The 22,244-nt window shown below is 44.1% G+C and overlaps 2 protein-coding genes across 7 annotated transcripts in view; both read right to left on the bottom strand.

Moving 5' to 3' along the window:
• Positions 1-12,433, bottom strand: part of C14H8orf89 (chromosome 14 C8orf89 homolog) — a 30,209-nt gene extending 17,776 nt beyond the window's left edge. For 3 of the 6 annotated variants that reach the window (XM_070382262.1, XM_070382261.1, XM_070382264.1), the window contains exon 1: positions 12,127-12,260. The gene's annotated coding sequence lies outside the window, so the exon portion shown is untranslated. Of the gene's footprint in view, positions 1-4,737; positions 5,900-12,126 lie in introns of all 6 variants that reach the window. The other 3 variants (XM_070382259.1, XM_070382265.1, XM_070382260.1) reach the window with 3 other exon arrangements.
• Positions 12,434-17,372: 4,939 nt separating this feature from the next.
• RPL7 (ribosomal protein L7) lies at positions 17,373-20,614 on the bottom strand. Its single transcript, XM_005907515.3, has 7 exons — positions 20,586-20,614; positions 19,802-19,910; positions 19,367-19,533; positions 18,748-18,885; positions 18,539-18,648; positions 17,998-18,207; positions 17,373-17,433 (listed from the first exon to the last, which is right to left on the bottom strand). Exons 1-6 carry the CDS (start codon positions 20,597-20,599, stop codon positions 17,999-18,001), a joined length of 747 nt encoding a protein of 248 aa, XP_005907577.1. The 5' UTR covers positions 20,600-20,614; the 3' UTR covers positions 17,373-17,433; position 17,998.
• Between the last annotated feature and the right edge of the window lie 1,630 nt (positions 20,615-22,244).

Raw genomic sequence — 22,244 nt, 5'->3', positions numbered from 1 at the left:
ATGCAAGGATGGTTTGATATATCAAAATTGACTAATGATATATCACATTACAAAATGAGAGATTTTTTAAAGATTACACGATCATCTCAATAGATGCATGAAACTTTTGATAAAATTCAACATCTTTTCATGATAAAAACTTTGAACAAACAAGAAACTGAGAGAAATTATCTCAACATTAAAAAAGGCTATACATGAAAAGCCCACAGTTAACATCATAATCAAAGGTAAAAATTGAATGCTTTCCTCTAAGATCAGGAATAAGGTAGTGATGCCCAGTCTCACAACTTCCATTCAACGTGGCACTGGCAGTCCTAGCCTTAGCAATTAGAAAGAAAAGGCAACCAGATTTGAAAGAAAAAAGTAAAACTGTCCCTGTTTTCAGATGGCATGATCATATACAACTCTGAAGACTCTACCAGGAAAAAAAAAAACTTAGAACTAACAAAGGAATTCAGGAACGTTGCAGGATACAAAATCAAGAAACAAAAATCATTTGCATTTCTATACACTAAAAACAAACTATCTGCAGATTCAATGCAATCCTTATCAAAGTTCCAATGTAAAGCAATTCAAAATAGTAAAAACAATTCAAAAATTCATATGGATTGTAAATCAATGAAGTTTGAACACTCAGATCATTCACAAAAATAAACCAAATATGGCTTAAAGACTTAAATATAAGACATGACCCTGTAAAACTCCGAAAAGAGAATGTAGACAAATCATTCTCTGACATAACTTGTAGCAATGTTTAAGTCGGTCTCCCACGGCAATAGAAACAAAAGCAAAAGTAAACAAATGGGACCTAATCAAACTTATAAGCTTTTACACAGCAAGGAAGCCATAAACAAAATGAAAAGGTAATCCATGGACGGGGAGAAAATATTTGCAAATGATGCAACTGACAAGGCTTAATTTCCAAAATATACAAACAGCTCAGACAAGTCAATATCAACAAGACAAACAATCCAATTATAAAATGGGAAGAAGACCTAAGTATGCATTTTTCCAAAGATGACATACAAGTGGCCAAAATGCATATGAAAAGATGCTCAGCATCTCTAATTATTAGGGAAATGCAAATAAAAACCACAATGAGGTATCACCTCACACCGGTCAGAGTGGCCATCATCAAAAAGTCTACAAATAGTAAATGTTGGAGAGGGTGTGGAGATAAGGGTACCCTCCTATACTGTCAGTGGGAATGTAAATTGGTACAGCCACTATGGAAGACAGTTATGCAGGCTCCTTAAAAAACTAAAAACAGAATTACCATGTGATCTAGCAATCTCACTCCTGGGCATATATCTGGAGAAAACTAAATCGAAAAGAAAAGAAAACTCTAATTCGAAAAGAAAAGATCTCAGTGTGTATAATAGCAAAGACACAGAAGCAAACTAAATGCCCATTAACAAGAGGAATGGATAAAGAAGTTGTGGAACTTACATAGAGTGGAATACTATTTAGTCATAAAAAGAATGAAAGAATGCCATTTGCAGCAACACGAATAGACCTAGAGATTATCACACTAAGTGTGAAAGTAAGTTAAAGACAAATATTATGCAATATCACTCTATGTGGAATCTAAAAGAAAAGTACAGATGAACGTAGTTACAAAAAAGAAACAGACTCACGGACATAGGAAAAAAAAAAAATCATGGTTACCAAAGGGGAAAAGAGGGAGGGAAAAATTAGGAATATGGGATTAACACATGCACATTACCATATATATACAATAAGGATTTACTGTATAGTGCAGGGAACTATATTCAATATCTTATAATAAATTAAAATGGAAAATAACTGAAAAAAGATATATATATATATATGTATAACCGAGTTACTTTGCTGAACACTTGAAAGTAATATTATAAATCAACTATAGTTCAATTTAAATAAATAAAAATTAATATGGAACCACAAAGGACCCCAGATAACCAAAATAATCCAGAAAAAGAAGATGAAAGTTGAAGACATCAAACTTCCTGATTTCAAAAGATGTCACAAAGCTGAAGTGAGTAAAACAATATAACGCCAGCATACAGACAGACATATAGGGTAATGGAACAGAAGAGACTTCAGAAATAAACCCATACATATATAGTAAACTGATTTTTGACAAGAGTGCCAAGAATACACAACAGGGGAAGGATAGTCTCTTTAACAAATGGCATTGGGAAAACTGGATCTCCAAGTGCAAAAGAATGAAGTTGAACCCTTACCTTATACCATACAGAAAAATCAACCCATCAATACACAACATTCTTTTGAGTATGCTTCTGTTAAAGACACCTTGTTTAATATATATATTGTTGATGCATCAACACTGAAATCACAACCAATAGCACCAAAACTGAGGCCTGAAGAAGATTCTCTAACACACACATATTTTCTCTGTAAGATGCAGCATGGTCTTCCTGCACTTAGGAACAATATACAGCACTGGAGTACGACACATATAGTGAAATCAACAAAAAGCACAATAGTGTGAAAAATATGACCCTGAATAGACAGTGAAACAGAGAAGGCGATGGCACCCCACTCCAGTACTCTTGCCTGGAAAATCCCATGGACGGAGGAGCCTGGTGGGCTTCAGTCCGTGGGGTAGCGAAGAGTCGGACATGACTGGGCGACTTCACTTTCACTTTTCACTTTCATGCATTGGAGAAGGAAATGGCAACCCACTCCAGTGTTCTTGCCTGGAGAATCCCAGGGATGGGGGAGCCTGGTGGGCTGCTGTCTATGTGGTCACACCAGAGTTGGACACGACTGAAGCGACTTAGCAGCAGCAGCAGCAGACAGTGAAAAGGACACTTGTTTGTAGTGTGAGGTGAAACAAGACAGAGCATTGCCTTGTTTGACCTCCACTAGGAATTACATGTCAACCAACCCCAATTTTTGCCACTCTGCACATTTGCAAATGAGCAGGAATGCACAAATATCGATTTTGGAATTACAAATTAAGCTTTAATGAGTGGGAGAACTAGCCAATGATGGGATCCATGAATAATGAGGATTGACTGGAATTCATTGCGGTAGTATGCCAAGGGGCAGGAATATTTCAGATGGGGTGGTAGAGGCGGCTTCCTAGATGAGGTGATCTCGAGCTGAGATCTGAACAGGCAGGAAGTAGCCAGAGATGTGTGAAGATGATGAGTGAGTGAGAGCACTCGTCACGTAAAGTGAGTACAAAGGGCCCACAGACCAGAATGAGGTTGGCACGTTCAAAGGCAGAAGATGTGTGTTCAGCACCTCTGCTGTCTATCAGACATCACCCACGTGGCTACTGAGCACTTGAAATGTGGCCAGTTGGAACTGAAATGTGCTGTGAGAGATACACACCCGATTTCAAAGACTACACGAATGCAAAAATATCTCATTAAGAATTTTCATGTTGATTTTATGTTAAAATGACAATTGTGGATATGTTGAATGAAATACAATAGCCCGCTACGTGTTTTAGTATATGCATTGGAACAAAGAAACAAGTGTTCGTTCATTTACCTATTTTCTACAGCTTCCTTTGGCCTACAATAAGCCCGGCTGAGTAGCTGCAACAGTGGCCCATAAAGTCTAAAATATATACTATATATATTTTACTAGAGTTGGTCAGCCCCTCCTCTAATTCATTCAATAAGCCTTTACTGAGTACTTACTAGGTGAAATTTCTGAAACGTAAATTATATATGCAACAGGAATTCTATTCTCTTTTCAAATGGATTATATCTTGGGGTTCATGCATCTATTTTGGAGGCCACAGCTTTAACAGTGGGAGCTGTTGAAGGATTAGGCCTAAAGATTTTTAAATGTTGCTTTAACTTGAGCAATATTAGAAGGCAGATGGGAACGAGAAGGTCAATGAGGAAATTACTGCAATTGTTCAGGTGAATGGTAGTGAGCGTTCAAAACAAAGAAAAAGCAGATGAGGACTTGACTATCTGACTTCTTCTACCTTTGGATATGATAGGCATTCTCCACAACTGAAAAAATACCAAACTGAGCTCCAGCTTACAGAGAGAAGGAAGGGAAAAGGGAGAGGCGTTCTCCCTTTCTTTAAAGCTACTTCTGGGAAGTCATACACACAATTCTACTTATATCCCATTGGTCAGAACTTAGCCACGTGGACACGCTGAGCTGTAAAGGGTCATGAAAAATGTCATCCGCTCTGGGCATGATGTACCCAGCTTAAAAATCAGGGGCCCTTTTACTAGAAAGATGAAGGAATAGGCGCTGTGAGTAAACCTTAGCAGGCCTGCCACACTGGCTAAGGCAAAGTAACAATTTAAAAATGAGAACGTGTCATTACTTCCCTCCAAGTCTGATAATATAATGGGCTTCCCTGGTAGCTCAGATGGTAAAGAATCTGCTTGCACTGTGGGAGACCAGGGTTCGATCCCTGGGTCGGAAAGATCCCCTGAAGAAGGAAATGGCTACCCACTCAAGTATTCTTCCCTGGAGAATCCCATGGACAGAGGAGCCTCATGGGCTATAGTCCTCAGGGTTGCAAAGAGCTGGACACGATGGGGGAACGAACATACACACAAGTCTGATGATGTAACACAGGAACTATTCGGCAATGGTCCAGCAGAATATGAGCAGTACACTGCTTTAATTCTCAAACAAGAATCTCAGTACAGATGACAGAAGGTATTTTTACATATAGAAACAAATGATAACTGCTATTATCATAATCATCATGATTCTTATTATTATAGGTCAAGAACCAATTAATACCTGGAGTCCAGGAGGCACTGCTTGACTCAGTGACTCTTCCGCTTTACCCTTCTGGCTAAGTGTGCGGTCTTAGATCTTTTCCTGTTCTTAGTCACACTGTCCCATTCTTGTCTTATGGTTTTCATCCCTTCATCTCCTTAAATACTGTAACATTTTTTTCCAAGATGTGTATTATTTTCAGTTTTTCAGCACAGATCTCCCATTTGCTGCATCCACTGGGTCTTGTGGATTCCTTGTATGATTTATAACCTTTGACTGCAAGCTCATTTTTATTTTTTAAAAGTTTTGGGCTCTACCGGGCCTCCAATGTGGTGTGTAGGCTTCTCTAGTTGTGGCTTGCAGGCTTAGCTGCATGTGGGATCCTTGTTCCGCTACCAGGGATTGAACCCGAGTTCCCTGCATTGGAAGGTGGGATTCTGGTTTGTTTGCTTTTTCGGCTGTGCTGGGTCTCCCTTGCTGCGTGGTTTTCCTCTAGCTGCAGCGAGCAGCGGTTACTCTCTAGTTGTGGTGCACGGGCTTTTCATCGTGGTGGCTTCTCTTGTTGCGGAGCATGGGCTTCAGAGCTGCCAGGCTTCAGTAGTTGTAGCCCCTGGACTTGAGAGCACAGGTTTAATGTGGTACACCAGCTTAGTTGCTCCGGGGCATGTGGGATCTTTCCGGACCAAAGATTCAATACCCGTCTTCTGCATTGGCAGGCGACTCTACCACTGGGTCACCAGGGAAGCCCCTACAAGCTCATCTTTAGAGAGATTGCTATCTCCAGGACAACAGTGCTCCCTGAACTGTGGAAACTGCTATACATCTCTCCGTATGCTCTCAAATGGTCTGTGCCTGGCCCTGGGTTTCAGAGGTATCAGGTCAGTCAATACACCAATTTCTTCTACTGTGGTCCCTGAACCACGTGATAATGTGACTTCACAACAAAAACCATTTTGTGAGGAAGCTAAGTGACAGGGAGAGGCCACCATAGAAAGGTTCCATGTGATATCCACAGCTAAGGTCTCGGTCCACAGCCAGGATCAGCCACCAGATGGAGGAGTGAGCCTGCCTGCAGGTGTTCCCAGACCTAAGCCTTCAAATCTTCCATGCGAGGCCCCAGACATGGCGAAGCAGAGGCAAGCTGTTGCCGCCATATCCAAATTCCGGCACGGTCCCACAGCATCTGTGAGCACAATAAAGGGCTGTTTTGTACCATTACGTTTTGGAGAAGTTTGTGATGCAGTCATGGTAACTGGAACAGGACTCCTTTGTGACTCTCAGCTCCCAGCAGATGCTCAGCACTGCCTTCCTGTGTGAGCTTTCCTTCATTTCTGCCACCTGGGGATTTCCTCCTTTTGGTTCCTAGCTCAGCCACATGCCCATAAATGATCTTAATACACTTTACCCCTCATTTGAAATACAGGGAAGCCAAGTGGAGTCTCTTCCATGTCCGCTTCCTCTGCCACATTGGCCAGAAGTTCCCAGAAAAATGTTTCAAACAATGACATGAAGAACTGAAGAATTTAATTTCTTTTGTATGTAAAGATACTTAAAAGTCAATAAGCAAGTGAAGCCCAAGACAGTGTGTTAATTAAAAAACCAGATAACTCGTTACAGGAAAAAAAAAGAAAAACCCATACATGGCCAATAAAGGTTTGACCTCACTAATATTCAAATAAAAGCAAAATAACATAATGAGCTATGACTTCTGTCCTGAAAATAGTACAGACTTTTTTCTCTACTACTAGACAGTGTAAGATGGGGTTCAAGGAAGCAGGTACTCTCAGAAGATTTCACTGTAAGTGTTAGTGTGATATTTCCAGAGAGCAACCTAGCCATACTTATGTCTTTATAATTTTATATATTTTGGGCTTCCCAAGAGCCTCAGATGGTAAAGAATCTGCCTGCAATGCAGGAGACCAGGTTCGATCCCTAGGCTGGAAGATTCCCCTGGAGTAGGAAATGCAACCCACTCCAGTATTCTTGCCTGGAGAATCCCATGGACAGAGGAGCCTGGCAGGCTACAGTCCATGGGGTCGATTTTTTTTTTTTTAATATACGCTGGACCCAGAAATCCCACTTCCAGTTTATCCTAAAGGAATGATCAATGATACATGCAAATATTTACCTTCAAGGACGTCAAATCCAACAATTTTTTATAACAGAAAAGCAAAAAGACTGAAAACAGCCCAACATCAAAGAGTAGATGGTAATATTACCTTTATTTTTAGCTTTGATTAAACCAAAATAATCAAATGAACTTAAAAAAAGGCAAGCTGTGGATTTATTGAGAAAGCTAGTTGCTTATGTATCCACAATGCCAGTCACTGTGTTAGGAGTTGAAATACAAAAATGAATAAGATGCAAAGTGTACACTCTACTCAGGGGAACAGTAAATGAACGATTACAGTTCATTATGATACACACTGATGATAAATCTATGCTTAGATTTTGTGGGACAACAGAGCTTTTGCTGACCTAACCAAATTAGGGCAGTAGGAGAGTTTTGCTTTGGTTTTTTTTTTAATCATTTATTGATTGTTGGCTGTGCTGGGTCTTCCTTGTTGTGCGGGCTTTCTCTAGTTGTGGGGAGTGGGGGCTACTCTCTAGTTACAGTTCACAGGCTTCTCTGTAGTGGCTTCTTGTTGCAGAGCACGGGCGCTGGGGCGCATGGGCTTCCGTAGCTGTGGCACGTGGGCTCAGCAGTTTCAGCGCAGGGGCTCAGTTGTTCCGCTGCATGTGGGATCTTCTCAGAGCAGGGATTGAACCCGTGTCTCCTAATCTGGCAAGCAGATTCTTTACCACTGAACCACCAGGGTAGCCCAAGTTTTGTTCTGTTTTTGAGCAAGGTATCTGCAAGCAAAGCCCCACAGATTTTGATAAATAGAAATGAACTGTGGCAGAGAAGGCTGGATGCCCCAAGTTCTTTTTTCCTCTGGAGAATAGAGTTGTTCCTAGAAAGTGGCCACCTACCCTTGATTAGAATGCAGGTGAATGCAATGTGTAACACTTTCTGCAAGAAGCTTACAGGAAGCAGGCCTGCCTTTTTTTTTTTTTTTTGAAGCCATTCAGCTTGTGGGATTTTAGTTCCCTGACCAGGGACTGAACCCGAGCCCTCTGTAGTAAGAGTGCAGTGCCCTAACCACTAGACCACCAGGGAATTCCCCTGGGTCTGCTTCCTCCATACTTCCTCCTTTCCCTCCCACAGGCTGCACTTAAACCGACAGTGAAGTTAATGAATGGAAAAGCCTTGATCCTAGTACCAATGGGAAAAAAGCTGCCTGCTGATCAGGAACATCTGCCTTGGAAGTGACCTGTAAGAAATGAATTTCTACATTATATAAAAAATGTTTGGGACTATTTGTCATTATAGCTAGCAATACCCTAATACATAGGGCTTCTCTGGTGGCTCAGATGGTAAAGTATCTGCCTGCTATACAGGAGACATAAGAGACTTGGGTTAGATCCCTAGGTTGGGAAGATCCCCTGGAGGAAGGCATGGCAACCCAATCCAGTATTCTTGCCTGGAGAATCTCACAGACAGAGGAACCTAGTGGGCTATATAGTCCATGTGGTCGAAAAGAGTCAGACATGACTGAAGTGTCTTAGCACTCACACAAATACATGCAATCTTTTATTCCCGAGGGTGAATATATTAGCTCTCTTCCTTAAACATGTTCATTAAGCATATACTATCTACAAGTCTATGCACGATAAAAGTGCTACGTGCATGACAAATACAAAGGTGAACTAGAGATTCTGCCTTCACAGAATTTCCAGCCCGGAAGGAAAGACAGTAGCCACTCACACAGCTATAAGGCAAAGTGCCACATTAAGGTCTTAGGAGAGCTAGACAGATAGATATATACATTATCTCACATTAGAAGAGTTCAAAGCAGGGAGATATAATTTTCATGAGGGGGCTCACAAAATACTTGAAATAAACTGGAAAATGACACTTAGATAGAATTTAGATCAGCTGAAATGCAGGTAGAGGCCCTGATGGGGAAGATGTGAAAGGAGGGGGACTTCTTGGCAGTTTGGTAGTTAAGACTTCACCTTCTAATGCAAGGGGTGAGGGTTCAATTGGGAGTTAAGATCTGATATGCCTCATGGACATAAACATCAAAACATTAAAAAAAAAAAAGTAATATTGTAACAAATTCAATATATGCTTTAAAAATGGTCCACATTAAAAAAAAAGAAAAAGATGTGAATAAAGCCCTGGAGAGTCAAAGACGCCAAGCAGCTCTGTTTTAGACAAAATGAGTATAGGACATGTGGGTGGAGATATATAACGTGGATCTAAGCTACAGAAAATTGAGGGCTATAGGTTTGGTTCGGAGATGAAGTTCTGCTTTGTTTTTTAATATCTACTTGTCTGGTCACACTGGGTCTTGGTTGCAGCATGTGGGGTCTTCGATCTTGGTTGCAGCATGAGGGATCTCCCATTGTCATCTCACTATTTGAGATCTTTTACTTGCAGCATGAGGGATTTAGTTCCCTGACCAAACCCAGGCCCTCTGCATTGAGAGGGCGGACTGTAGCCACTGGACTACCAGGGAAGTCCTAGAGATAAGTTTTTAAGAGTTATCTATTTACTGGTGAGAATTGAGAACAAGATTGGACTAGATTTGCAACGGAGATTTTCGAGGGAGAAGAAAGCCAGACTCCCTTAAAATATATGATGGGTAGGAAGATAAAGAGGATGCAGAAAAGTGACTAGAGAGGGAAATAATCCAGAGGAAACCAGAATCATGCAAAAAACGGAATCATGTCCAATTCTACAGGAATTAGTAGAGCAAGAAACTACATATTAATAATACTGTAACACCAAACACATAATCTCACTGAATCCTCAAACCACCCAATGAAACAGTTCCCTGTCAACTACTGACCAGGCATTCAGACCCAACAAAGAACACAAGCTTTGCAGTTAAATGAACCTGGATTCTAATCTTGGCTCTGCTCTTTAAAAGCTGCATAATCATAGGGTCATGGAAAAATTAATAGTGCCTCTGACTCTCACAGAGTTAGTGAGGATTAAATTTTTAAATGCATGCCAAGTGCTCAGCACCGTGCTGGACATGTAATAAACACTCAATAAGTGGGAGCTATTGTTTTTAAATACTAATAAACACAGGTTTGTTTTTTTTTTTTTTCACCACAGCCTGTTTATGGAAATGTAAATCAGTAAAGACATTTTGGAAAGCAAGATTCCACCAACGTCTTTTTAATTACATTTGACCCAGCAATTCTGCTTCAAGGAATTCACTTTATAAAACTGTTCCCATGTGTAAGAGTGTTCACTATTGCATTGTTTGTGATAAAGAAAAACTGGAACCAAACTTAAGGATGTTTACATAAATTATGATATATCTATACCATATGATTATACATCTATATGACACATCTATGAAATATTCAATGAAGCTCTAAGTAAACTGATATGAGGGGCTTCCCAGGTGGTGCCAGTGGTAAAGAATTCACCTGCCAATACAGAAGATGTAAGACATGTAATGTGGGTTTGATGCCTGGGTTGGGAAGATCCCCTGGAGGAGGGCATGGCAACCCACTCCAGTATTCTTGCCTGGAGATTCCCCATGGATAGAGGAGCCTGGTGGACTACAGTCCATGGGGTTATAAAGAGTTGGACATGATGCAAGCAACTTAGAATGCAAGCAAACTGATATGAAAGGTATTCTCCATATCTTCTTAAAAAGGTAATTTCTCAAAAGAATCCATATGATTTCATTAATGATCAAAAACATAAGTGTAAAAAGAATGAAAGAATAAATACTAAATTAACTCTATGAAGTGTTGGAAAGTAAAGGAGTAGAAACTAAGGGGTTTCATCTTTAAGTCTGTATACTTCAGTGCTATTTGAATAAGAAATACAACTGTATTATAACGCAATTTCAAAAATATAAGAATTTGAAAAAAAAATGTCAGAAGTATTTTAGAAGAAATGCCATGTAATGTAAGATTTAAACTCACCATTAAAAATGTAGATGGGGTGAATTGTGGGGTTAGGATTGACATACATACACTACTAATACTGTATATGGAATAGATAACTAATAAGAACCTACAGGGAACTCTACTCAGTGCTCTGTAGCGACCTAAATGGGAAGGAAATCCAAAAAAAGAGGGAATATATGTATACTTATTTTTTTTATATTCCCTCTTTTTATATGTATACTTATAGCTGATTCACTTTGCTGTTCAGCTGAAACTAACTCAACAAACATTGTAAAGCAACTATAGGCTCCTCTGTCCATGCGATTCGCCAGGCAAGAATACTGGAGTGGGTAGCCATTCCCCTCTCCAGGGTATTTTCCTGACCCAGGGATCAAACCTAGGTCTCCTGCATTGCAGGCAGATGCATTACTGTCTGATCCACCACGGAAGCCCAAATGATCCAACAAAAATTAATTTAAAAAACAATGTAGATAAAAAGTCAATAAAGATAACAAACAGGGATTCTTACACTTCAGAAAGTATAATACCCTGAGTGAGTGAGTGAAAGTTGCTCAGTCGTGTCCAGCTCTTTGCAACCCCATGAACTATACAGTCCATGGAATTCTCTAGGCCAGAACACTGGAGTGGGTAGCCTCTCCCTCCTCCAGAGGATGTTCCCAACCCAGGGATTGAACCCAGGTCTCCCATACTGCAGGCGGATTCTTTACCAGCTGAACCACAAGGGAAGCCCTGAAAATGGTTGTAAACTTTCATTTATATATGGAAAAGCTCCAGTTTTCATGTCTATGACCCTAGGAAGGCTGTAGAATGAGATGACCAGTACGACAGAACAGACTACCTGCATCGCACAAATTTTTTCTAGCATTTTTAATCCCTCGAGGAAAAAAAGTAATAATTACACAAATTATATAGGTAAATCATAAGTGGGACAAGGAAAAATGGCAATGAAAAGCGGGCCAGAGCTATGTGACTAACACGGTCGGCATCCAAAGTGCTGCTGGGGAAGGAAGGGAGATGCCAAAGTAGTCGAAGAAAATAGAAACACATTCAATCCCCTCTTCAGTTTAAGCCCTAGGAGGGTCGGAGGGCGAACCCGTAAGGGTGTGTCCACTCGAGGGCCCACTGAGTGTGCTGGGAGTGCGGGAAGGCCTCGATGCTAAAGGCAGGTCTCTTCGCCCGATCTTACTCGCACGTCTCTGCACCGGCCCCGCCCGCAGCCTCCGTCAGGTCCTCAAGCCCGGTCCCCCGCCAGTCCCTCGCCAAGAGAATCAGGAGACCACGTGCGTCAGGAAGCTGGTTCCCCTGGATGGGAGGGGGCCGGACCAGCTGACCTCAGCGACCCACCTCCCTTGCAGGCCTAACTCTAGGCCACTCCTACCCCCGGGAGGTCCCTGGAGGGCCCCCCGCACCGGAACCGGTGGCACTCACTGTCCCCGCAGCTCGGCCGTAGACGAGAGAAGCTTCTTTGCCGGCCCGGCCCGCGGCGGCGGCGCCCAGGTCTGCGGTTCCCGCAGCGGCTTCAGCGGGGGCAGCGAACCGCGCTGGAGCCAGCGGCGGCCCGGCGCCGAGCCGAACCCCCGGCCGGGACGGGCCGAGCTGCGGCAGCGGGGCGGGGCGGGCGGCCGCACGCTCGCTCGGGCGCCGCTCTTGGGGCGAACATGCTCGGCGGCCGGCAGCCCGGCGACGCTCTGGAGGGCGGCGCGCCCGCCGCTCAGCCCCGCCCTGCTGGGCCCGGATGCGGGTGATACGGCTGCCGCCCCGCCCGCCCGCTACGCGCGCCCGTTGCTAGGCGCCGGGAGCTTCCCGGAGGGCGGTCACCTGAGGGCGTGCCGCCGGGGTCAGGGTGCCGCGCCAGGATGGTGCTTGGGCGGCGGGAGGCAGCCAGGACTTACTGGACAACTACTCTAGGGTGCCGCCGCCTGCGAGATCACGGCTGCAGGGGGTGGGGTGGGAGGAGTCTGCGGAAACGAGACTCAGTCCCGACAGCAGGTCAGTGCGGCATTAAAGTGGTGCCACGTACTATAGATGGAGTGGGTAGTGGGCACTTGGACAAGGTTGGTGAGGTGAGGCTCTCTGGGTTGCATTTTAAGATTCAAACTAACCAGGCTCTCCAGAGTACTGATGAGTCTAGACCAGCAGTACCTGACTAGCCAATCTCTGTGACTCAGTCGTCCCGAGTTCTCGTTTCCCTCACCGTGCCCTCAAGAATTCTGCGTTCTACGCCTCCTTTGTCGAGGTTCTTCGGTAGAAGGTTCGGCGGGGAAGCCTAGCAGCCTGACTTAGCCTATATATGCTCTTACCAAGTTGTTGTAAATCCTATTTCTTGACCTCTCCACTGGGGTTGCAAGTTTAGCCCTTCAGATTCCACAAAATCCGAAGTGCTGAAACTGCTCTCAGCATACCACTTTTCCGTTTTCATTAAGCTCGATACTAATCTTTCCTAGCTCCTCTGATTAAGGACTCACATTACACATTACAACTCACATTACACCTGGAACCTAAACCCTTCGTTGTGTGATCCCAGGGGTCAGGAAGGTTATTAGTCCGTTGACTAAATATGAGGTAATGACAAGCCTAGACAGCATACTAAAAAGCAGAGACGTTACTTGGCCTACAAAGGTCTGTATAGGCAAAGCTATGGTTTTTCCAGTAGTCATGTACCGAAGGGAGAGCTGGACAATAAAAAAAGGCTGGGCGCTGAAAAATTGATGCCTTCTAACTGTAGTGCTGGAGAAGACTCTTCAGAGTCCCTTGGACAGCAAGATCAAACCAGGCAATCCTAAAGGAAATCAACCCTGAATATTCATTGGAAAAACTGATGCTGAAGTTCCAATACTTTGGCCACCTGATGCTGGGAAAGAACGAAGGCAGAAGGGGACGATAGAGGATGAGATGGTTGGAAGGCATCATTGACTCAATGTGAGTTTGAGCAAACTCTGGGAGATGGTGAAGGACAGGGAAGCCTGGCATGCTGCAGTCCACAGAGTTGCAGAGTTGGACACAACTGAGCTACTGAACAAAAAAGTGGTATACTTAGTAGGCTGCACATTAAAAATCATATGGCGACTTTGAAGGGAAAAACCCTAGGCCTACCTCTGAATCAATTAAGAATTCAGTTCTGGGGTTGCACTCAGACAGTGGAGAACCACCCACTCAGATGGTTAATATCAATATCAGTGTATTAAATATACACTAATACTTAATGTGTCAAATGCTTACTATTAAAAGGTATGTTTTGAGTCTGCTATTGCCCCCCCCCCTTGGCTATCATCAAATGGCTACTTAAAAAGCTTGAGCCAATCTAAAAAACCAAAGCCCTTGCAAGGCACCAGGCACTGTTTTAACTGCTAGAACAGAGGTTAAGACTCAAACCTGATTATACTCAAACATGGAAGTGGCTGGGTTAAGCAACAAGTTAACAAATGGAAATTTTTATTTCTGATAGTAACAGATGCTATGAAATACAAAAAAGTTTATATATGAAGAGATGTGTCTGATATCTTTTTCCAAAATGAAAAAAGTATACAGATCTCGTGGCTGAATGTTCTAGACATAAGATTCCAAGTGCCAAGACTCTACATTAGAAGCTTATCATTTGAGGAACAAAAGAAAATATAGCTGAGTCATAAATTAAGGATCAAGGAGTGTGTAAGTCACTCAGTCTGTGACTCTTTGCGATTCCACCAGGCTCCTGTCCATGGGATTCTCCAGGCAAGAATACTGGAGTGGATTGCCATTCCCTTCTCTGGAGGATCTCCCGAACCCAGGAATTGAAGCTGGGTCTCCTACATTGCAGGCAGACTCAGCTATCACAGAAGCCTAAGGATCAAGGAGAAGCCCTCTCAAACATCTCCCTGCCCTAATTTCTAGAACTTTTGAGTAAGCTGCTTTATGTAGACTTTATAGATGTTACCTTTTATTAAGGGATTTGAGCTTCGGAATTATCCTGGATATCCAGGTGGCCCAGCATTCATCACAAGAGACCACAGAAGAGGGAGGCAGGAGGTTAAGGGCCAGAAATGACAGAAGCAGAGACTATATTTTGAAGACGGAGGAAGAGGAAATTGGAACAGATTCTCCCCTAGAGCTTTAAGGTGGTAGGAAGGGGTGTTGACTTGATTTAGCCCAGTGAAACTGATTTTGAACTTCTGACAATTTGTGCTTTAAGTCACTTAAGTTTGTGGTAATTTTTTATAGTAATAGAAAACAAGTACTTAGTGTAAACTATGTCAGGCACTGTGTAGGATTGGAAAAAAAAAAAACTGCCCACCTTAAAAAGTTGACTGACTTAGAGTAAGATTTTGGCTGGCTGGTAACAAATTTGTCAACGAAAACAGCAGGGGCAGAAAGTTGTCAATCTTCCCCAGGAGGTGGTTTCCAAGGACATAAGAATCTGTCACATCTTGGGACATCCTTGTGTAGCACTTATCTCACCATCTTTAAGTCTATTTTGCCCATTAGACTAACACATGAAAGCAGAGCTATTTTCCTTTGTACATCCCTCTCAATGCTGAAGTTACAGAGCAAATAGCATTTACTTAGCACTTTGGACCAGGCACTAATGACCTGACATACTTTAATCTTCACCAAAATTCTATATTAGTTACCACTATTTCCCTTATTTTGCAAAGGAACAAGAGATGAAGTAATTTAATGACTCAAATTATTAAGTGGAAAAGTGAAAGTCATTCAGTGGTGTCTGACTCTTTGCGACACTATGGACTTTACAGTCCATGGAATTCTCCAGGCCAGAATACTGGAGTAGGTAGCCTTTCCCTTCTCCAGGGATCTTCCCAACCCAGGGATCGAACCCAGGTCTCCGGCAATTGCTAGCAGATTCTTTACCAGCTGAGCCACAAGGGAAGCCCAATTAAGTGGAAGCTGGATATGAATTCAAGCAGTTTGGCTCCAGAGCCAGCACTCTTAATCATTTACCACAAAGAAACCCTCAAAGATAAGCCAAGACCAGGGTAACACTGCTAAAAGCCAGTGAGTGCAACAGACAGTTAAACTTTATGGCTAGGGTAGCCAGGAGATGACCTAATAATAATAAAGCTGGAGCTTTGAAGGCTACAACTGCAATGTCCTTACGTGAGATCAATCTTTGCGTAAGTGGAACCTGGGTGCCCAGAGTTTCTTCAAAGAGGCTGGTTAGCTTTCTGGTGATCTCATAGCAAGTGAAAGATTTTGGGTGAGTTTAAGTAAAATAAGGCATTAAGCTGCATTTCAGCAGGTTCTAACAGTTCACAAAATATTCTCATGTGTTTTTAGTCCTTACACTCCTGTGAAGGCAGATGGTATCCTCCTCACTTACAAACTCTCACACACTTCCCTATCCTCTGAACCCATTTGGAAACTATGTGGAGAGTTGAATTTCTAGGATTGATTGTCTGCAGAAGACCTGTACAGCCCAAACAGTTTCTTTCCTCTCCATATATCTAGGATCTTCCTATCCTCACCAGCTTCAAAAACCTGGCTACTTTGGGAGATGTGTCAACATCCAAGGACTGTAACACATGCCCCTCAGTGTTGATAGTGGGGGAGACTGGGTATTGGGCATAGGAAGATACATGGGAAATTTGCTGTGAACCCCAAACTGCTTTTTTTTTGTATAAGAGGCATTGTTAAAATACCATCCCACATAGAACACCATTCCTATTACTATTGCAAATCCTACATTGTTTCCCTCCACCCTCCCACCCTCCCATGCCTAAGGTAGTTAGCCAAACGCCACCTGAACCACTGTCACAGTAACCAGGCGTTTTCTTCTGAGCCATTTCAACCTTTCAGGATACTGGGATGTGCAAAGACTGGGGACTATCAGGTGTATTTACTTATCAAGGCAGTAAAATGAAATAGGTAATTTCAGAGCTTAAGACTTTCATGCTCCACCAAGAAATTAATGATTTTTAAACATAGATCCAACTGTTTACCAAAACATTAAATTTCTTGCAAAATATCTGATACTCATTATGTAACATTGGTTATAAACAACCTTCTTAATTTCCTTCAAGGATTCATCGACCCTAAACTCACAGATAAACAGCTTTCAAGACCCAAGACTGTATTTAAATATACTTAACTTTCACATACTAAAAAGTAATGATTCTGGTACAATATTATAAAAATTCATACTGCATCATACCCTTGGCTCAATCAGTGAGGATAGTAAAACTTTTTACTTATATGTATTCCATGTTATGTAGGGAGTGTTATTTATAAATTACATTCACAGGCACAAATTTCCTTTCTTCTTGTTACACACAATACATAGTAGAAATATTAAACACTCACTGAAGTATGGGTAGAAGATGCAAAGCAAAAATAAGAGTGAAATGCAAGAAGAAAACTGACATTAAGATTACCATTTTATAAGCAAGTCAAAACCTGAGAAAATGGAATTTCTGCAACATTTTTAATCTGTAAACTGAACTTTTTATCTTGCACAAAAGTCTGTGACATAGGCTTTCTTAGATTAGACCCAGTTTGGCCAACTGAAAATGGAAAATCAGGATTGTTTTTTGTACAGGAAAATTTTCAATAAACCCAAGGAATGTTTTTCACAAGACAAAGGCTGGACCCTAAGTTTTGCATCCAAGAGGCTAGGCTGTTGATTTGACTTAATCTTCTCGCACCAAGATTTGCAAAGGAAAGATAAAAGTCAACCAAGACAGTACATTTCAATTTGTTTTGATTGTTTATTAACCAGATTACAATAATAATCCTGGTAGATACCTGAAAGGAAAGAAAAAAACCCCATTAAACATAATAATTAAAAATTAACATATACCAGGAGTTATCAATACCAATTGTTTCCTACTTAAAAGTGGAAACAGAAAAAAGAAACAGGCCTTTTCTTCTCTCCATAATGTCCTCAAAAGGGAAAACCAAATCAACTGTGATCATATTACATGGTTGATTTTCCCCCACTAAATGCCAACTCAATGAAATCCTTATCAGCATTTAGATCAATACTCTGCTGCTGCTGCTAAGTGGCTTCAGTCTGTCCGACTCTGTGCGACCCCATAGACAGCAGCCCACCAGGCTCCCCCGTCCCTGGGATTCTCCAAGCAAGAATGCTGGAGTGGGTTGCCATTTCCTTCTCCAATGCATGAAAGTGAAAAGTGAAAGCGAAGTTGCTCAGTCGTGTCCGACTCTTAGCGACCCCATGGACTGCAGCCCACCAGGCTCCTCCGTCCATGGAATTTTCCAGGCAAGAGTACTTGAGTGGGGTGCCACTGCCTTCTCCTCAATTTACTCTAGCATTAAGTAAACTTCTTTCTGGATGTAGTTGCTCACCTTAGTTCATCCTTCTAATAAGCCTGTTGATCTGGTCTTCCCTGTTGCCAGCATCTCCACCTTCTACAAAATGGGTGGTCTTTTTCTTCATTCCACCTCGTGGAGAAGACAATTTAAAGGGCCACAGGAAGTTGTTTGCTTCTTTGAAACGTTTTCCAACGGTATAGATCTCATGAATCAGATCCTCCATGCAGATGATTCCATATTTCCCTGAACGTGTTTAAAATTATTTAAGATTATTAAAATTGTTTATTTTGAGACTATTACATTTTAAGCATTAAAGAGTATATATAGGCTGTAACAGAGTTAAAGGTAAATCAAGAGTGAAATTAACAAAGAAGGAAATATGAGGCTTTACATACAAAGATACAGCTCAAGCCAGTAAAATCACACCTTCCCTTTTCCCATAAACAGTATACGGAATAAGGGAAGGTTCTTAAACAGTAAGAATAGCCAGGCTATTCTCAAGACACCAAAAAACAGCTTGTCTGATACAATAAATTTTATAATAATTACCTTTCCCCAAAAAGGCAGAACCTACCAAGAGATCGAGCAATCAATGCGTTGTCTGTCAGGGCAATTCGCTTTTTGTTGATTTTGCCGTAACCACGCTTGTAAATCAATTCATTTACAGACTTCAGATTTGGGTACCTAAATATGAAAAGAAAAATAGACATAGTGACTAAATAAGACTATCACTGTCAAAACCTCTATAATTCGTTTACCAAAAAAGAAGTCAAAGACACCTACCCCCATGCAATGTATGGCTCCACAATTCTCAGCATGTTAATTGACGCCTTGTTGAGCTTCACAAAGGTGCCGTTGAAGATCTGCCGGAGGCGAAGGAGCTGCAGCACCTTTCGAACCTTTGGGCTCACACCATTGATACTGCAAGGAAAAACACAGAAAATTCCTTTAGCTTTTATCAAAACTTTTACAATAAAAAGACAGGGAACTAACATTTTGGGGCAACACGTCACACCCAAATAGGAATAATCTCCTGTTACAAGACCACTTTTTCCTTTAGTTATAGCTGTATTCTATCACCTGTCAACTTGCCTCCCCTGCAAGGAAACAGTCTTTTGATATGTATTTTTCATATTCAAAAACTTCCCCAATGCTCTTATTACTTCCTTTTGTATAGATCTCTTTTAAGTCATTCTCCAGGACACTGAAATCAAATGCTCAGAGAATGGACAGATGCTTTGGGCACAGGGCTTATCATCACTAAAATACTCCCCTACCCCATTCCACTTACCATTCAAGTTTCTTTTCCAGTGTATGAGAACCAAGGTCCCCACAAATGTGAAATTTTGCTGAGTGGACAGCTTTCCCTTTAAGAATAGAATGCAATAAAAACTGAACTTACCCTCTGATCCTGATGACAAACGCCAATTTGGGTTCCGCGGGTACATAGAAGTTACCGGCTTTTCGTGCCATCCTAGCCATTCGAATTTCAGTTCTGTACATCTGCCTGTATTCCTTGTGGTAATGCTTAGCTTTTTCATAGATAAGCTTCCTCCTTGCCTTTCGAAGCTGAAAAACCAACATTATTCTTATTCATTTGCTTTTTGGCTCCCAAACACAATTAGCAATACCAGTTAAGAGAATACTCTTCTCTTGAAACTTTCTCACCACCATATATATTAACATTCCAAGAGAAAGACACCAACTTCATTAGAAAACATCATTCTAAAAGTTAACCACACTGGTACAGTAGCTGAAATAAGCCTTGTTAAAAATATCCAACTGATTTTCAATCACAGGACCTCTTCCTCACTGGTGCGTCAAAAAGTTTACTTACCATCTTTTGGGCAAACTTCTTTCTCAGTCGCTTGATCTTAAGCTCTGCGAAATTCTTCCGCTTTTTCTTAAGGGTTTCTGGCACAGCAGGAACCTTCTTTTTCTTCTCTCTGACAACAGCAGACAGAGAAAGAGTTAAAAGGCCCACACCACTACATCACTCCCCGTTCAGTACTGAGCACGCTCTCAACGTACCTTCAACTGTTCTAGTATGCTAGCCTGTAATCTTTACGTCTAACAAGGGCCACTGTCTTTAAAACGAGTCATAAAGACAATAAACTCCCATTTAACCTACAATCAGTGCCGGGGTCCCAAGACAACAAAAATAGCGACAGCGAAACACAGAGTAAAAGACTGCCCCAAGACACTGATCCCTAGACTATTAGTGCGACTCGCAAACCACCAACCACCACCCCGGTTCAAACCTCAAGTTCCACATGTTTAAGCAAAGGCCTGATACCAGGGACGGTTAGGGCAAAAGCCAGCTAAGGAAGAACCCAATTCAGAGGTTCTGATCCTCCCTCCTAGAACGAGGAACTGGATAATCCGCCAACCCCATATATATTCAGCTCTCACACCTTGTTCCCGGTACCTCCAAGACCTCCTCCCCAAGGCCTCCTGAATCCCATTTTAGCTTGAGACCACCAGTAGTGTCACAGCGCGTCACAAACACACAGATATGTTGTCAAAGATACAGGCTACAGACGGATCGAGGGAGACAGACACTGGAGGGCTCTGGTTTCGGGGATGGAGGAGGATACTCGAGACGACGAGGAGAAACTTACTCTGCACCCTCCATGGTTCCAGCTGGGAAAGAGGAAGTTGGCGCATGCGCGCTGTCCACTTAAAGACAGCGAGCGTGAAGCCCCACGACTCATAGGTGTCTCGAGATAAGCCAGAAAAGAACTCGGAACTAAGAGCTCGACTCGCAGACGCAGAACCAAGAACTGCCTGACTCAGCCTCTTTACGATCAAGTTTCGGGTTAAATGTGTATGGGAAAAATGAATGCATTGGCTAGACTAATCGATACGATGAGAGCAAAGAGTGCCGATTCCTTGACTATTCGGGGTCCTAATCTTTAGGCTGCGTCGACAGGATATGGCTCGACTTCTACCCAGTGATATATGCGAACGACACGCCGGCGGGGCGCGAACTACAAATCCCGGCATGCATCACGTTCAAGGCCCGCCCGCCGAAAGGGCAACGCCGGTCAGCGTCTGAAGGGAAGCGCGGCGGTGGTGGTCCGAGCCGGGTAAATGGGGAGCCTCTAGGCCTTCGATCCAAAGGGCCAGCTACGATTCTAGGCTGCTCCCGGCTTTTGGCCGCCTTCCCGGCCCTTCGCTAACACCAGCAGCCGACCGGCGCGCTAGTTGCCGCGCTGCCGAGGTCCTTGTCTTCGTTCCTCCAGACAGCAGGGCTGTCTTCCGCAGCGCCTGATCGCCGGCGGAGCCGTCCAGAACCCCTGGGTTAACGAAAGTGACTTAGACGGGGGAAAAGCGAGGACCGGACGGCCGGAGGAGGACAGCCCGGGCACTGCCGACTGTCCGGCCTGGCGGGCGGAGGTCGGGACAACCCACGGCGGGGTGGGGGTGGGGGCGTGAACCGCGATGGGAGGTGCAAGGAGGGCTGGAGGCTGCGGCCACGGCCATGTGAGAGGGGCTGCCCCGCCGCAGCTCGGCGGACGGCGGGCGGGCGGGCGGGCGGGGGGCTGGGCCGGGGGCGGGGTGCGCCCGGGGGGCGGGGAGGGCCGAGCTGGGGGAGGGCCGATGCCGCCGCCGGCTCTTCCCGGTCGCGGGTTATATATCGCGGAGCGTGGAGCCCGCTCAGCGGCGGCTGGCGGCTCAGCGACTCGCCAGCGGCGCTGCGCTGCGGAACCCGGTGCCCGAGTGACAGCCGCGGGGGGGCGCAGGGCCAGGGTCCACGAGACCGCGAAGGCAGCCGCAAGCCGGGGGGAGCGCTCGCCGGCGCCGATCGAGTCCCCTCTTCCCGGCGCTCCCGCTGCCCCGCACCCCACTCTCCCATCCTCTCGCAACTTGGGTCAAGTTGACAACTCCCGCGGCGGCCGGCCGACCCGTGCCGTCTTCGCCGCGCGCCCCTCGCCCGGAGTGAGAGGGACCCGCGGCGGCGCCTTGGCCATGAGAGCCGCGCGCGCCGCCTAACTCGCGGCTGTCACCGCCGCTGCAGCGGGACCGGCCGGCGGGGCGGGCGCTCCGGGAGCGGCGGGCGGCAGCCGGCAGGAGGCGCCGAGCCGGGCACAGCCTGGGGCCACCGCGCCGAGCCCGGGCGGGAGTGGCCCCGCGCGAGCGGGGAGCGGCGCCGCGCACTCCAGCCCGGCGGGCACCCCGAGGGCGGGCGCGGGGCGCAGCCTTCGGGTCCCAGCAGCTCTGACCAGCGCCCCCGGGGCAGCTCGGGGAGGGGGGCGGACGCAGGCGCTGGGCTCGTA

This window comes from Bos mutus, chromosome 14 (genome assembly GCF_027580195.1).
Source record: "Bos mutus isolate GX-2022 chromosome 14, NWIPB_WYAK_1.1, whole genome shotgun sequence".
Taxonomy (NCBI): Eukaryota; Metazoa; Chordata; class Mammalia; order Artiodactyla; family Bovidae; genus Bos; species Bos mutus.
This window is presented reverse-complemented; position numbering and strand designations above follow the sequence as displayed.